This window comes from Anthonomus grandis, chromosome 13 (genome assembly GCF_022605725.1).
Source record: "Anthonomus grandis grandis chromosome 13, icAntGran1.3, whole genome shotgun sequence".
Taxonomy (NCBI): Eukaryota; Metazoa; Arthropoda; class Insecta; order Coleoptera; family Curculionidae; genus Anthonomus; species Anthonomus grandis.
Genome location: NC_065558.1, coordinates 18,848,998 through 18,864,531, shown reverse-complemented (window position 1 = coordinate 18,864,531; position 15,534 = coordinate 18,848,998). Strand labels below are relative to the sequence as shown.

Genomic DNA, 15,534 nt, shown 5'->3' with positions numbered 1-15,534 from the left:
CCCTTTTAGAACCAAGCCCCAGATATATATGTTATTCTAAGAGCAAAAATACCATCTTCTAATCAAAAAAAAAAAAAAAATTAACATTCTTATTCCTAAAACCGCTTCTAAAAAATTTGAAATGGCAATACCGCAGGGAAAACCTCAAGTCATCTTGACAAACGGCTTAGTGTTTACATTCGGCTATTGTGAAGTTCTGTGTTTTTTCTTCAATATTTGATTGAAAAAGGAAAAATGTTGAGTAATTTCAATGTTTTTGTAAAGTGTTACGATAGTAAAAACTTGTGCCACTTGTGCCGCACCATGGGAAAAAGGCGATTTAGGCCGATCTTTTATGACAATGAAGTAAATACCGATATTGTCATAACATCATATCAAGGTACAACCGTCGTCATAAACGTAGAATAATAACAACTTATTAAGAAATCTATAATAATTATAAAATATTTAATTTCCATAAAAATGATTTTTATTAGATAAGTACCATTACTCTAATGAAGTACCTTAAAAAACGCATAGAGTTCATAAACGGTAACATTGTTTATAATTTAAAGCATAATCTATTATTCTATTAATAATAAATATTTATCATGTAAATATTTTTTGAAGACGTCACTGGTAAAGATTACTTGTGTGGGCGGAATCACCAATGCGATCGAGTGGCGTTGCGATGTTGTTGCATTTTTCTCTAATATTCGTTATCTACATTCATTTCTTTGAATGTCGACTTCTTTATAGAATATCTTATCATATTTTAAGAAAAGATTAAAATGATTCATATTTTAAACAAACGAGGAAAAACAACCAAGTCACGATCTCACAAACATTTATTATCGACGACACGTGTTTCGCTCTATTAGAGCCATCACCAGGTCTAAAACTATACAAAAACATGCCGTTAAAATGAAAATAAGGGTAAAAAAGCTTAAAGCACAGATGTAAATAGCTCGACGAGCACGAGCAGAGCTATTTATATCTATGCTTAAAGCTTTAAGCTTACGGCATGTTTTTGTATAGTTTTAGACCTAATAGAGCGAAACAAGATAGTATTATCGATATGTGGTCGATAATAAATGTTTGCGAGACCGTGACTTGGTTGTTTTTCTTCGTGTTTTTTATGTTGTACCTGGTCTCTTTGAGAAAATGGATGAAGCTTTTTTATTGCTTCATATTTTATTAAAGAGGAATAGTATTGTTTTGCGCCTGTCAAAATAAGTGACGAATTTTTATAATATTAAAAAGTTTTTTTTTGCCATTTCTACATAAGCTTCAGTTCAACGCACAGATCTGTGGTTCCACATCAATGCTAATTCTGGCCTTTCAATGTTCTAAGATTACAAATCAGTCATGTCAGTTCTCTCTTTGGACCCACTTGAGTTAAGCCGTAATAAGACTTATTTTTAAATTAATATGACTGATTGTGATTATCTATAATGGTAAATCGGCTGAATTTTCGGGCGCAAAAATTGACTAGACCTAAAAAACTCTTCTATGTATGATTTTAGAAAGTAGTTCTTAGAAACAGCACAATCCTATAACTATAATGCAACGTTCTTTTGAGGTATAGTCTTGACTCGCACATTTCATTTAACAGTTTTAGGAGTTCTCTCAAATTCATTATGTATTAGTATGTTCTAGCTTAAGTTGTATTAATATTAGTATCTTTTGTATTATTTTATTTTTGTAAAATTGGTGGATACCGTTAATAAATAAAAAAATAAATAAATAAATAAATATGAGGGTCTTGTGTCTGAAAATAGTGGTTACCTGTGAAAATCTTGGAAATATATTAATTGATCTTAGGGAGATTTTGAGATACAAATTGTAATATATCAAAAACAGTTATCCTAGGTATAGGATCATGTATATACTTCACAAGGCACAATTTTGATATAGAAATAAATATATTTCAAAAATCCTGAAATGTCCAAAGTTAATAATTTCATGTTATGCTCATAAACACCTATGAAAAAATTTCCACCTAAGAAAGTAAACTAAATTCAAGAAATTGAAGGCGTACAATATTGTTTGCTAAATTGGTGCCTTTCAGCTTAATAATACTAAATAGGAAATGTTTTAACAAGGAATTAAGTTTTAAATTCTTCAAAAAAAAAAAAAAAATACCCAAGTCACTAGAGAAACATGGGCATGTAAAAGACTCCAAAGCAAACAGCCAACAATTTAACAAAATTTTACCACTGGAGGTAAAATCCCTAAACTCATGATATTAAAGCCCTTCCAAGAAAAGACAGGCAAAAATTGTAAAAATAAAGATTTAGGTACCTGGGAGAACAACACATTCTAAGGTTGGCCCTAACATACAAATCTATAATCTTTTTGTCTAGGTCTGGTAAGCAAGCACAACAAAATATTTTTGAAAGTTGGGCTAGCATATTGGACATATGAGGCCTCTTGACAAATTATTTTGATTACAGACCCTAAATGCAAAAAAAAACCTAATAATATAATACAATAAAAAATTTATTTTAGACCAATTAATTAAAACGTCAAATCAGGACTTAATAGTAAAAGGTACTTAGTTTACAATAAAAATATTTTTCAGTTATAATAAATCAAACCAGAAAGTGTAAAGAAAAACATTACTTAAGAAAAAAAGAAGAATATGTTTTTTAAAATCTGTATTGGTCTTGAAAGAAGCAAGTAACTCTTATCAATGGTTTTTGATCACCCATAAAAATCATTGGTAGTATTACCTTTATGTCTTTTTAGATAAACATGCCGTACATCACATAGGCTCAAACAAGAGCTGAGATATGCTCTGATATAAAATATAATAGAAGTCCTTACTGTTTCCTCTAGCTTTTTAGAATAATGAAATATATTTAAATAATGCATACCTTAATGTTGTTTATTCAGATATTTGATACAGAATAATAATTCGCAAAAGCAATAGTAATAAATGATAATATTGCCATCTTTTTAATTAAATTTTTTTCATATGATAGTGAAAAATAGGAGATCTCCAAGAGATAAAGAGGTCACTCTTAATGCCATTCATTTCAGGTTATATTTTGTTTCCTTGTACCTAAGTATATATGTATAAGGTTTTCAACTAAATCAGTCATCACAAGACATTGGCTGCACAAAGCAGTCTAAAATTTTTCATGGCTATATATTTATTTATGCATAAATCTTACAAACACCACAATGTAATTACATAACCTACCTAGAACCAAAACTAAAAGAGAGATATGCCACATGTACTTAATGTTGTCAATGTCAGATCATAAAATTACACCATTAAAGTATTGCATGTTTTTAATATAAAATAACATGGAGAGGAACTATAAGGGTTAATGAAAAAATTACACCATAATTTTAATCTCAGAGGGACTCTGGCATTAATGAGTTTTATTAACTACCAATTATTAGGCGCATTATGTTTACCATTATTATAGATTAATTGAATATCACCAAAGTGTATTCTTCTTTGATCCAGGTATAACCAGTTTAAAAAGTGTCAGTTTAAAAAGAGAATTTTGAGTTACTTATTTTAAATGCTTATTTCTTATATGATACTTTTCACATAGTAATGTTTTAAAAATAATGTCATTTAGTAAGAAGTCTTTTTGATTTTTTTGGTCCCAAATATGGTTCATCCCAAAAATTTTTTTTGTTTTAAAATGTTCTATAGACCGTACCCTTTCTACTAAGCAAAAATAAATTTTTTTGCAAAATCGTTGGGTCTTAAATTGCTCAAGCACCTTTTCTTATGTTACACCTTAATTCTTATATAGTAGCTACATTTACAACGTGCGGATCTATTAGGTCCATGGATCAAATGATAAGACTATTTTATTTAGTACAGCCCTGTTTCCAAGGATTGATTTTGAGGATTAAATTAGTGCAGGATTATCTCTAGGATCAAAATGTCAGTTTAGATGAAGAAATGTAGGACATAAGCTCTAAATCTTTAAGTGTTATTGTTGTTTAAAAATAATAAAAATTAACTAAGTACTTCAAAATAGGTTCTAGGTGTTAAGAGGTTTAGGTGCTAGGTGTAAAGCTAACATCTAATAAAATGTCTAATAGATTGTGAGGATGGTAAATGTGGTGATTGATTGATTGGTAATTATTTACAAAATGATTTTGAGCTTTTTTACGAATAAACGGGATATTTCTGCTTACTTGCGGGATATTTCTGCTTGACTTTGTGTTGAGTATAAAATTTATAGATGTGCTGGCGGAAACACGAATTTGCCCTTTTTTTGTAAATGAAAGTCTGTATTTTTTTTTAATGGAAAAAACAACCGAAATTTACGGCATTTTAAGCAAATGGCACTGTTGGGTGGCTTAAAATCAAATTTTTGGGCACTAATCCACTAAATGACGACATATTTTTCCGCTTTTCCTAAAATGTTAGGTACTACTTTCACAAATACTCTAGAAAAATGTAGAAAAACAAAAAGTTCCAATAAAATCGGCAAAATTTTGTAAGACGTTCGTTCAATTTCTATCTATGCCTTTTCTTTTTATTATGAAGGTGTAATTACGTATGTCTTAGATTACATAGCAAAATGATTCGAAATACTTGGGTTGCCGCGTCTCTTTTGGAACTTTTAAGAATATTTTCTCTGGGTATATAGAGTGGAGCTGACTGTGATCACATTAGAAAAAAAGGCAATAAAAAAAAAACTCAAGATAGTAAAAAACTATCTTAAGCCCCTTATGTGCTTAACGGGTTGGGTTGGGTTGGAACGTCGAGCAAATGGGGGGCTTAAGCCTTCCAAGTTGGACAATGGAATTATCAATGGCAACATCAATTAGTCTAGATTAGACCCTTATTTTAGCATATTTTAAAGGAATAAATTGGAGGAAAATTTCTAAAATTTTATATGATATTGCTCAATGCGTCCAATAATCCGATTGTGGCAAAACTCCGTTGTGATTTATATTGTATATTTCAATAAAATAACTCTACAAAATTTAAACAAATATAACCTGGACACGCTCAACATTTTTTCCCATATAGAAATAACTTTTACTATTTTGCTTATTTGAATGTCAATATAGCAACATCGCCCTAGATCAGTGAATAAGCAGAAAACAAGTTTCATTTGTTGTGAATTTTTTGCATTGTATTTTTTGAAAATCTGCAGAAGATTTTTTTTGGTTTTTTGAGCTTTATTTGGTTCAAAAACACCCTGTAGTAGTTTTTTGTATTTAACTATTTAGGTATGTAGTAGAGATGCTGTTTCATTCTATTTTATAGTTAATTTATCCAACCAGCACCCCTATTCACTCTCGGGTCCCGGAAGCTTCTAGGGTTAAAAAAAAAACACTTTTTTTAAAGCAGAGCCACAGTTTTGTGTTCTATAAAGACACTAGAAAAGGTCTATATAGAAAATTTTTCTTATAGTAGTAAAATAGCAGAAAACCGCTTTGTAAACTGTTAAACCAAACCAAAATTTTTTTTATTTTAAATAGTTCTTAAATAGGCCGTACCCTTTCTAAGCAAAAATTTTTTTGCAAAATCGTTGGGTCTCAATTTAAATTGCTCAAGCACCTCTTCTTATGATACACCTTAATTCTTAGACAGTAGCTATATATTATGTTTACAACGCGCGGATCTATTAGGTCCATGGACCAAATGATAGACAACTTTTATTTAGTACAGCCCTGTTTCCAAGGATTGATTTTGAGGGTTAAATTAGTGCAGGATTATCTCTAGGATCAAAATGTCAGTTTAGACGAAGAAATATAGGACATAACATCTAAATCTTTAAGTGTTATTGTTTAAAAATAATAAAAATAAACTAATAATTTTTTTTCAAGGCTCAAGTTTGTCCTCTTTATCTTCTTCTTTATTTTTGTGTACAAAAATAAAAATCTCATCAGCTAACATCCAATCAAATGTCAAATTTGTCATTTTGGTACTTCAAAATAGGTCCTAGTGTTTACACTGAAAAAAAATAAATTTAATCTATCCTGTTTGGGAAGCGTCAAATTTGCTTATCAAATTTGCACTGTCATTAGCTACGTTTACAACGCGCGGATCTATTAGGTCCCTGGATCAAATAATAGACTATTTTTATTTAGTACAGCCCTGTTTACGAGGATTGATTTTGAGGGTTAAATTAGTGCAGGATTATCTCTAGGATCAAAATGCCAGTTGAAGGGAGTTTATCAGTTTAGAGGAAGAATTATAGGACATAACCTCTAAGTCTTGGAAAGTGTTATTGTTGTTTAAAACTAATAAAAATAAACTATTACATTTTTTTAAAGGCTTCCCCATGTCCTTCTCTGCCTCTTCTTCTTTACTTTTGTGTACAAAAATAAAAACCTATTGCACTGTTTCTCGCACAATGCCTAAATGTGGGTTCCAGGATTATTATTTATTATTAGCCTTTATTAGGGCACGCAAAGAAAACACAGCTTTTTATTGGTAGCCCCAGATAAATCAATGTCATAATTAACAACTAATTTAATCTATAACCTCAATTTTAAAAAAATACAGTAATACTTTAATACTTAATTTATAATTATGAAATTTAAGATTATGAAAGAAAATAAAGTAAAATTTAGCACTTAATACTTATTGAATTGTACATCTGATAATACCTCGCATATACATATATACTCAGTTCCCAATTTCAAATCAAATCAATGATGGTGACTATAGAAACAATTTTGCTAAATTGAATTTAAAATCTGTGACCATTTCTACATATTAATTCCAAAAAAAAATAATCTATAAATTACGGCGAGCAGATAAATCAGTACCTGAAGAAGCCAAAAAGAGGGTACCTGAAATTCTGAGTCTCTCCGACTGGCAGCAGGGCCCACCTGGTCTGAATGGGGCTCTGTTGTTGGCAGCTATACGTTTGGGCCAAAAGGGCAGCAGCAGATCAACCAGTTAGGAGGCCTCCAGAATGTCTAGCAGGTAGTGAAAGGCAATCGGTATTAGGTGTAGCTGATTGGAAGGAATGCAGGTTCCAGAGGTGATGATCCAAGCAACTTGATGTGGTAACACATGGAATAGCAAGTGGGGTGGAAGCAATAACAATAAAAAGTGAAGCAAAAGCAGAAGGTACAGGAAGGCTGAAGATGGAATGTGGCCTTTTCTGGGATTTATTTAACACAAAACAAGGAGCCCTATAAACTCTTAGGCCTACTTAGTAAATCAGCAATTAAGCCATTCTAGCACATACTAGTAAATACTAAAAAAAATTAGGCTAAAATAGGGTCTACCTTTTCACATCTGCATAAAGCGAAACTATCTGTCATACTCTAGAACCAGATAAAGAATGCATCTATTAAAAATAGGATTGTCAGTTTCCCCCAGATTTTAAGGAATGCACTTATCTGTCAAGTACCCAGGTGTTGACATGCTGGGTTTAACTACTGGGTACTATCTGGTACCAACATTGGGTTAAATAATTTGCAGATGGAGCAACTTATAACTTGAGGCCATGGTTTAGCAACAATGATTTACAAAAAAAAAACTGACAGACCAGATTGACATTAACATTCTTATATTGATCTATATTCTTATACAGGGTGTCTCACGACGAATAGACGCGATCGATATCTCGGAAACTAATTTTTCAAAATTTTTGAAAATTTGGCTTATAACAGAAATGTACACTTTTTAATTAAATTACACTTTTACGAAGAAAACTTAAATAGCAAGTAACTTATAAATTTAATGCATATTATAATCCATTGTCTTACTGCCGCTTCTAGCGGTTACTATGACAACCGTCATGCCCAACTAATCAACAATCCTTGAGCCGTGTTACTATACGGCTTTTAATATTAGGCCAAATTTAAACTGCTAATATTTCGGAAACTATCAATTTTTGGACTAGATAACCTTATACAAAGTTAACCTTATTTTTAATTATCTTTATGAAAAAATTATAAAAATAGGGGGTTTCCATTTAAAAAAATTGACTTTTAATGATTTTTTCATTTTAATTTTTAATGCTAGTTTTTGACCCCCCTGTATCTTTTTTTTAGCCAAATATTAAAATAGTCTTTTAAAGTGGTCCTTCCTTTAAAATAAAACCAAAACTAACCAATAAATAAAGGCTACTAAAAGGGAGTAATCAGTAATTATGTTAGGGCTTATAAACATAGTTTTTCACATGAAATTAAAAATATGTCAAAAACGGTTACACTTAGGTATAGGACATTATACACAAAATATACTTAGAATTTCACGTAAAAGCCAAAAATGTAAAAATATACAGGGTGTTCCATTTAAAATAACCAAGTTGACACCTACTTCCGGTATAACCGGAAATGTCACAACTGTCAAAATATTTTAGTTGTGTAGCCCCCATCGACTGTGCCATGTTGCCAAATTTTCAAAATTTTTGGAAAAATTAGTTTCCGAGATATCAATCGCGTCTATTCGTCGTGAGACACCCTGTATATCACTATTGATCCTTATGACTTGAACAAAATAAATAAATAATTAACATGTGCTCAGTATTCATTAAAATCTAAAATAGGCCAAATTGACCTGCAAGGTAAAATCAAAGTAAAATCAATGGCAGTTCTTAATGCTATTCAAGCAACAAAACTATGAAACACTATCCCATATTATTATTCACTTTCCTCATCCAATAATGGTGTTCCTCCCGTGTCAGATCGGGTATGTTAGGAGGGACCATCTTAACGGTGTATCATATCTGTGTAGTATATATATTGATATATGATTTTTAAATAAATTATTTACTGAAACTATGGTTGAAGTGTACTTTATCCTGGCAAAAATCAGTTAATATATCTGTTGGAGATTAAACCTGTAACAAACCTCCTAACCTAACATCCAATAAAATGTCAAACTTGTCATTTTGGTGCTTCAAAATAGGTCCTAGGTGTTTACACCAAAAAAAAAAAAAATAATCTACCCTGTTTGGGATGCATCAAATTCGGGCACAGTCTATATACTTTGATTCGGGTATCAAATTTTAGTGCGCTGCCATTTACACCGAAAAAATAGTCCTCGTGACGTCATTTGGTCCAAGTATTAAATATTTTGTACAGGCGTTGTAAACGTAGCTAATCACTTGTAAACAGGGCTGTACTAAATAAAAATAGTCTATCATTTGATACATGGACTAAGGGATCCGCGCGTTGTAAACGTAGCTATTTAGTATTTACACCAAAAAAATAGTCCTTGTGACGTCATTTAATCCAAGTATTAAATATTTGGCACAGGCGTTGTAAACGTAGCTTATGTTTTTAAGATAAAAACTTCAATGTTTTGGCCTATTCAATTATGATTCTTTTTTTTTCTTTGTGAGGATGGTAAGTGTGATGATTGATAAAATAGTTTAGAACAAGCAAAATTTATAATAAACAAGAAACAATAAGCCCATATTACTATAAATACACTACACCAAAATCCTCCAAAATTCAGTCAGAAGAATAAAAAAAAATATATGTAAGAGTAGAACCTATATAAATGTTAAGTTTACCCAAATATAAATATTTAATGTTTTTGACTAGCCCTGGTAAAACTATCCATTTTTGACAATAGGGAGAGTACATTCAATTGGCTCTAAAGTTTGTTGCCATAGTTACGGTAAGTCTTGCATTGTTTTGAGCAAAGACCCATAGGGCTCATAAATTACTTTAAACCCATAGTCCATACAAATTCAATTAAACCCAGAATTTAATACAACCAGGCAAAAGCCCAATACTTAAATGAAAAATGACCTACAGGTAGAAACAAACCTGGTTAAACTGACTTGAAACATGCCCGAAGGCAGTAGGCAGGTGTTTTCCACTCTCATTTCAAACGGTACTTACAGAATTCCAGAACACTTCGTGCAGACAAACGACCCTACGGTAACGTTCACGTACGTGGGCCCCCTCTGGCCGCAATCGAAACAAAATTTATTTTGGGCCAAACTGGCCAATTCCCTTAGCGTTTTCAGGTTGCTCTCGTCCTGTTTTTTCCGTGACGAAGCCATCGCGAACACGGACACCCTCAAGGATGTGAAAGTCTCGGTTTTTGTTTGCGTTTGTAACGTAAAAATTGAGGAAACTTTTCGAACAAAGCGAACGCACAATTAACGCTCGAACGACCGAAAGCACACTGACTAAGCTGACTTCTGCGAAGTTGTCAGATTACCTTTCGTATGAATGAAGGGGACAAGTGATCCTGGTTCGTACGATGTTGCCACGTCTTCGACATTTTCTTGTAGTAGGTAAATAATATTTAATTGAAATAATCGTTTATTTATTTATTTAATATTGATAAATGCTGAGGTGATATCTACATCTCCTATCTGTTTTAGGTATTTTTTTTTGAAAACAAGCATATATTTCTGAAAATAAAGTTTACAATTCAATTTTACAAACTTAACAACTCTAAACAGTGCATATACAGTTGTGGTCACATAAATAGCACACTTAGCCTTTTCATATATTACTTACAAAAAACAAATTCCTGACTGATAAGAAAATATTTAAGCAGTTAATCTCCTCCTAATATGCAAGACTTTATGTTTATTTTAAAAATATATGCACATACAGAATTTCATTCCAATATTAACGTTTTAAGGCTGGACACATAAATAGCACACCTTTCATTCTTATTAAATATATCGAGTGTTAATTAGTAAGTATTATTTTAACTTTTAAATTTTTGAATATTGTCAAGAGTAGTTTTGTTTTTAGTGGGTAGAAAGAAACATTGTGGACCAGAGAGGAGAGCTCTTATTATAGAAAAGAAAAATCGAGGCTTTTCTATTTCTGCTATAGCAAAAGATTTAAATTGCTCTAGGAAAATGGTTTATAATGCTCTGGCTCTCTATGAGACCACTCAAAGCACAATGAACAAGAAAAGATTAACAAGGCCTCGAAAAACCACGTATAACATGGATAAAATTATTATTAGAATAAGCAAGGGTAATCCATTTTTAAGTTCCGCCCAAATAAAACGTGAAATAGCAGACCAATATGGCGTCAATATTTCTGCAAGAACAATAAGAAGAAGATTATGTGAAAAAGATCTCAAAGGTTGTGTAGCTAGGAAAAAACCACTTGTTTCAAAAAGAAATATTAAAAAAAGATTGGCATTTGCTAAACAACATATAAATAAGGACATTAATTTTTGGAAAACCATATTATGGAGCGATGAAACCAAGATTAATAAATTTGGAAATGATGGAAAATGCTATGTTAGACGTCCTCCCAATCGTGCCTTAAACCCTAGGTACACAATTAAAACTGTTAAGCATGGAGGAGGATCAATTATGATATGGGGAGCAATGTCATGGCATGGTGTTGGACCTATTCATCGTATAGAGGGAATAATGGACCAATACAAGTATAGGGAGATTTTGCAGAATGTTATTGAACCATACATGGAGCATTTTATGCCAATTACATGTAAGTTCATGCACGATAATGATCCAAAACATTCTGCAAAATCAATAAAACGATGGTTTACTAAAAATGTGGTAGATGTTTTGGAATGGCCGCCACAAAGCCCAGACCTGAACCCTCTGGAAAATTTGTGGGATCACGTTAAAACCAAAATTAAGGTATTAAATCCCTCAAATCTGGATGAACTATGGCAAAACTTCCAAGAGGCTTGGAACAGTATTCCGGCAAGCGTGTGTGCAAAATTGGTGGAGTCAATACCCAAGCGATTAAGTGAAGTTATAAAAAATAAAGGATACCCAACAAAATATTAAATTGGTTTTGGTGAAAGTAAATATTTTTTAAGTGTGCTATTTAAATGGCCAGCATTTCTTTAGTTTTTTTGTTATGTTTCTTATATATTTAAAATACTCTTTTAATTTTAATTAAATACAACTCTTTGTAGAACATCTAAGCTAAATATATTATAAAAAAAATAGAAAATGGTATTTAATATTTTTTATCGCAATTTAGAAAAGTGTGCTATTTATATGAACATAACTGTAGCTCTGGCCTCGAGAACTGTAGAATATTCAACAAAAATTAGTGTTATTCCCAAGATAAATAATGTACATTATATTACCATTACTACCACTATCACTATTACCATTATTACCATTATTATACGATATTAATCCTATTTCTAATAAACTATACAGTGCTTTTCTTTGAAGTCCCCCCCCCCATTTATTTTTTGAACGGGTCAAAAAAAATTTTTGAAACTTGGCATAAGTAAATTGGTCTATAGATACTATTTTTCACTGTAAACTAGGTAGTTGTAAATTCCAAGATGGCGGCTGGGCGACATCTTGAGAAAAAATTTTAAATAGAAAGGGGGGTCGTGTGGTACCTCATTTTAAAGGTCTCAATAACCTGTCTAAAAGTAACAGCCAAAAAAATACACTGTTGCGATTTTATTAACGTTTTTAATAGAATACACTGAAATACTAACTTACAATTAGCAAATAAACAATTTATCAAAAGAAAAACAATATTTAATTTAAAAGATGCTGGAAATGATTTCCTTGTACCTCTTGACACATAAATAACCTATCTGAAAATTCACGTCGAATATTTTCAAATACATCTGCCTCAATATTTTGACAAAGTAGTGATTCTTTGTCGTAGCTCAAAAATTGAGGCAGGTTCTGTTTCGTATACCTTTTGCTTTAGGTATCCCCTCAAAAAAAAGTCTAGCGGCGTTAAATCTGGTGACCGAGCTGGCCATTCAATAGGACCCCGACGACCTATCCAACGACCAAAATAATTATCATTTAAATAATTTCTCACATTCCTGGCAAAATGCGGAGGAGCACCATCTTGTTGAAATGTAATTTCCATGTCAAATTCATGTACAGGGTGTCCCATTTTGGGTACTTTTGCGGGGTATCTCCGTTATTTTTAATGTTAGCGTGATGCGGTTTTCGCCACAGTGTGCTACTTTTTCGTGAAAATAACGATGCCGTTAACAAAAATTCCAAAGCCCTCTTAGTTTTTAAGATATATGCCATTTTTGAAAATTCGACATGTTGGGACTCCCCTTGTATTTCGGTTATTCTTTAACTGATCGAATAAGTAAAAAAAACATTTCTATAGATTTTTTTCCGTAGAATGCAGTGGCGTAGATTTTTTTTTTAATATTTACTGTTTTTGAGTTATAAGCCAAACTTATGTTTTTTTTAATGGAACACCCTATATATATATGCACTAATAAATTTGTCTTCTTTTTACCTTTTCAAAAATATATAATGGTATGCACTTTTTTTTAAGAAACATACAAATAAATGACAATTTTCTAAAATTAAGGACATACATTTATTAGTAGGTCATGACTCTTGTTGATAACAAAACAAAAGTCAACTAAATGTCAAATATTTAAATTTTACGGTTTCTTAAGTCAAATATTTGTATTGTAAGTATTTGTTTTTTTCTTTATTTAATAAATTCTTTGAAAAATGGCAGCGTATGAAAATTACGAAAAATATGATATGTTGGTATGTTTTATACAAAGTAACGAAAATTCTGAAGAAGCTTCGGCGTTATATTTTCAAAGGTAAGTAAACGATAATGGGTACTAAAATTTAAATTACGATTATAAGTTTGTGTTTGTTAGATATCCAGAGAGGCGACAACCCTTTATTGAGATATGTTATTGATATTGCTCGCTTAAAAGCAAATTTAGTTGAACACGGAACCTTTGTTCGCCCGCGTCCGAAAACCTATAACAAGGAGAATAGGGAAAGAAAAGAAATAGATGTTTTGGGATATATTGAAGCAACACCTTCGTCCTCATGCAGAAAAATTGAGAAAGATATTGGTATGTCAAAAACTAATGCTCAAAGGATCCTAAAAAAATACAAGTATCATCCGTATAAATTTAGTATTGTGCAACAGTTGCATCCTGGCGATGCTGAGCGCCGAGCACTGTTTTGCCGGTGGTATCTACAACAAATCGAAGCTAATGATTTGTTCGACAGACTTGTTATTTGGTCAGATAAATGTTTTTTTTCAAGTGCGGGTATTTTGAATCGTCACAATACCAGGAATTGGAAAACAGAAAATCAGTATTTATTGTTCGAAAGGGCACAACAGGGACGTTTTGGAGTTGGAGTGTCTTGTTTTATTTTGGGCAGAAAAATAGTTTATTTTAAAAGTTTAGTTTAAAAATAGGATTTTTGAAGCAGGTCTTACAGCACGTAGATACCTAGAGATCCTTGAGGAAGTTATTCCTGAACTGCTAGAAAATATTCCGCTAACACAATATAATGCAATTTACTTACAACAAGATGGTGCTCCTAGTCATAATTCAAGGCTAGTAAGGGAATTTCTTGCGAATAATTTTCCGCAAAGATGGATGGAATGGATCTGTAAGATGGCCCCCACGATCTCCAGATCTTTCAATTTTGGATTTTTTTTTATGGGGGTATCTACAAAATAAAGTGTATAAAACACGTTATGATGGAATTGCCGAACTTCGAGAGGCAATTAACTTACCCTTTCAAAATCTGCGAAGGAGACCAATGGTTCTATTTAATGCCATTGAAAGAATCACAAAAATGTGCCAATTTTGCATTCGAGAGAATGGTCATCATTTTGAACATTACCTTTAATTTTTTTTTTCTTTTTGTTAAATACAGTTGAGTTTTTTGTTTTGTATGTTTTGTTGCTTTATGCTACAAAACAAGCTTGTGTTGTAAAAATTGGAGCTATACTGTTGTAGTGTATTTTTTTTAATAATATGCTTTTGTCTCAATAGGTATATTTTGATTGCATCCAATGTATTTGCAATGAATCCAATTCTTTGTTAGTGATTTGTCTAAGTTTTATCTTTGTTATTGTTATTCATGGCCTACTAATAAATTTATGTCCTTAATTTTAGAAAATTGTCATTTATTTATATGTTTCTTAAAAAAAGTGCATACCATTATATATTTTTGAAAAGGTAAAAAGAAGACAAATTTATTAGTGCATATATATACAGGGTGTTCCATTAAAAAAAACATAAGTTTGGCTTATAACTCAAAAACAGTAAATATTAAAAAAAAATAATCTACGCCACTGCATTCTACGAAAAAAAATCTATAAAACTGTTTGTTTACATATTCGATAAGTTAAAGAATAACCGAAATACAAGGGGGGTCCCAAAATGTCGAATTTTCAAAAATAGCCTATATCTTAAAAACTAAGAGGGCTTTGGAATTTTTGTTAACGGCATCGTTATTTTCACGGAAAAGTAGCACACTGTCGCGAAAACCGCATCACGGTAACGTTAAAAATAACGGAGATACCCCGCAAAAGTACCCAAAATGGGACACCCTGTACATTAGCCTCAACAATTTCTGTTATGAGAGGATCGATAGCATTTTCCAGCATATTTAAGTACAATTCACCTGTTAAATTTTCTTCTAAAAACAGCGGCCCTACGATATGATTCCCTAATATTCCTGCCCATACATTTTTTTTTTGCGGATACTGAGATCGGGTTTCACGAAAAATGTGTGGATTGGTATCACTCCAATATCGACAATTTTGTCTGTGGACATTACCATTTAAAAAAAAAGTACATTCGTCGCTAAAACAAATGTTGCGCACATATGTAGGTTGCCTTTCTACGCTCTCTGCCATAAT

The 15,534-nt window shown here is 31.7% G+C and overlaps 1 protein-coding gene across 2 annotated transcripts in view; it reads right to left on the bottom strand.

Annotated features, from left to right (window-relative positions):
* Positions 1 to 10,091, bottom strand: part of LOC126744181 (arf-GAP domain and FG repeat-containing protein 1) — a 144,390-nt gene extending 134,299 nt beyond the window's left edge. The window contains exon 1 of one of the 2 annotated variants that reach the window (XM_050451539.1): positions 9,787 to 10,091. In XM_050451539.1, the coding sequence (XP_050307496.1) occupies positions 9,787 to 9,950 (164 nt within the window). In that variant the 5' untranslated portion in view covers positions 9,951 to 10,091. The remainder of the gene's footprint in view (positions 1 to 9,786) is intronic. The other variant, XM_050451540.1, reaches the window with a different exon arrangement.
* Positions 10,092 to 15,534: the final 5,443 nt, after the last annotated feature.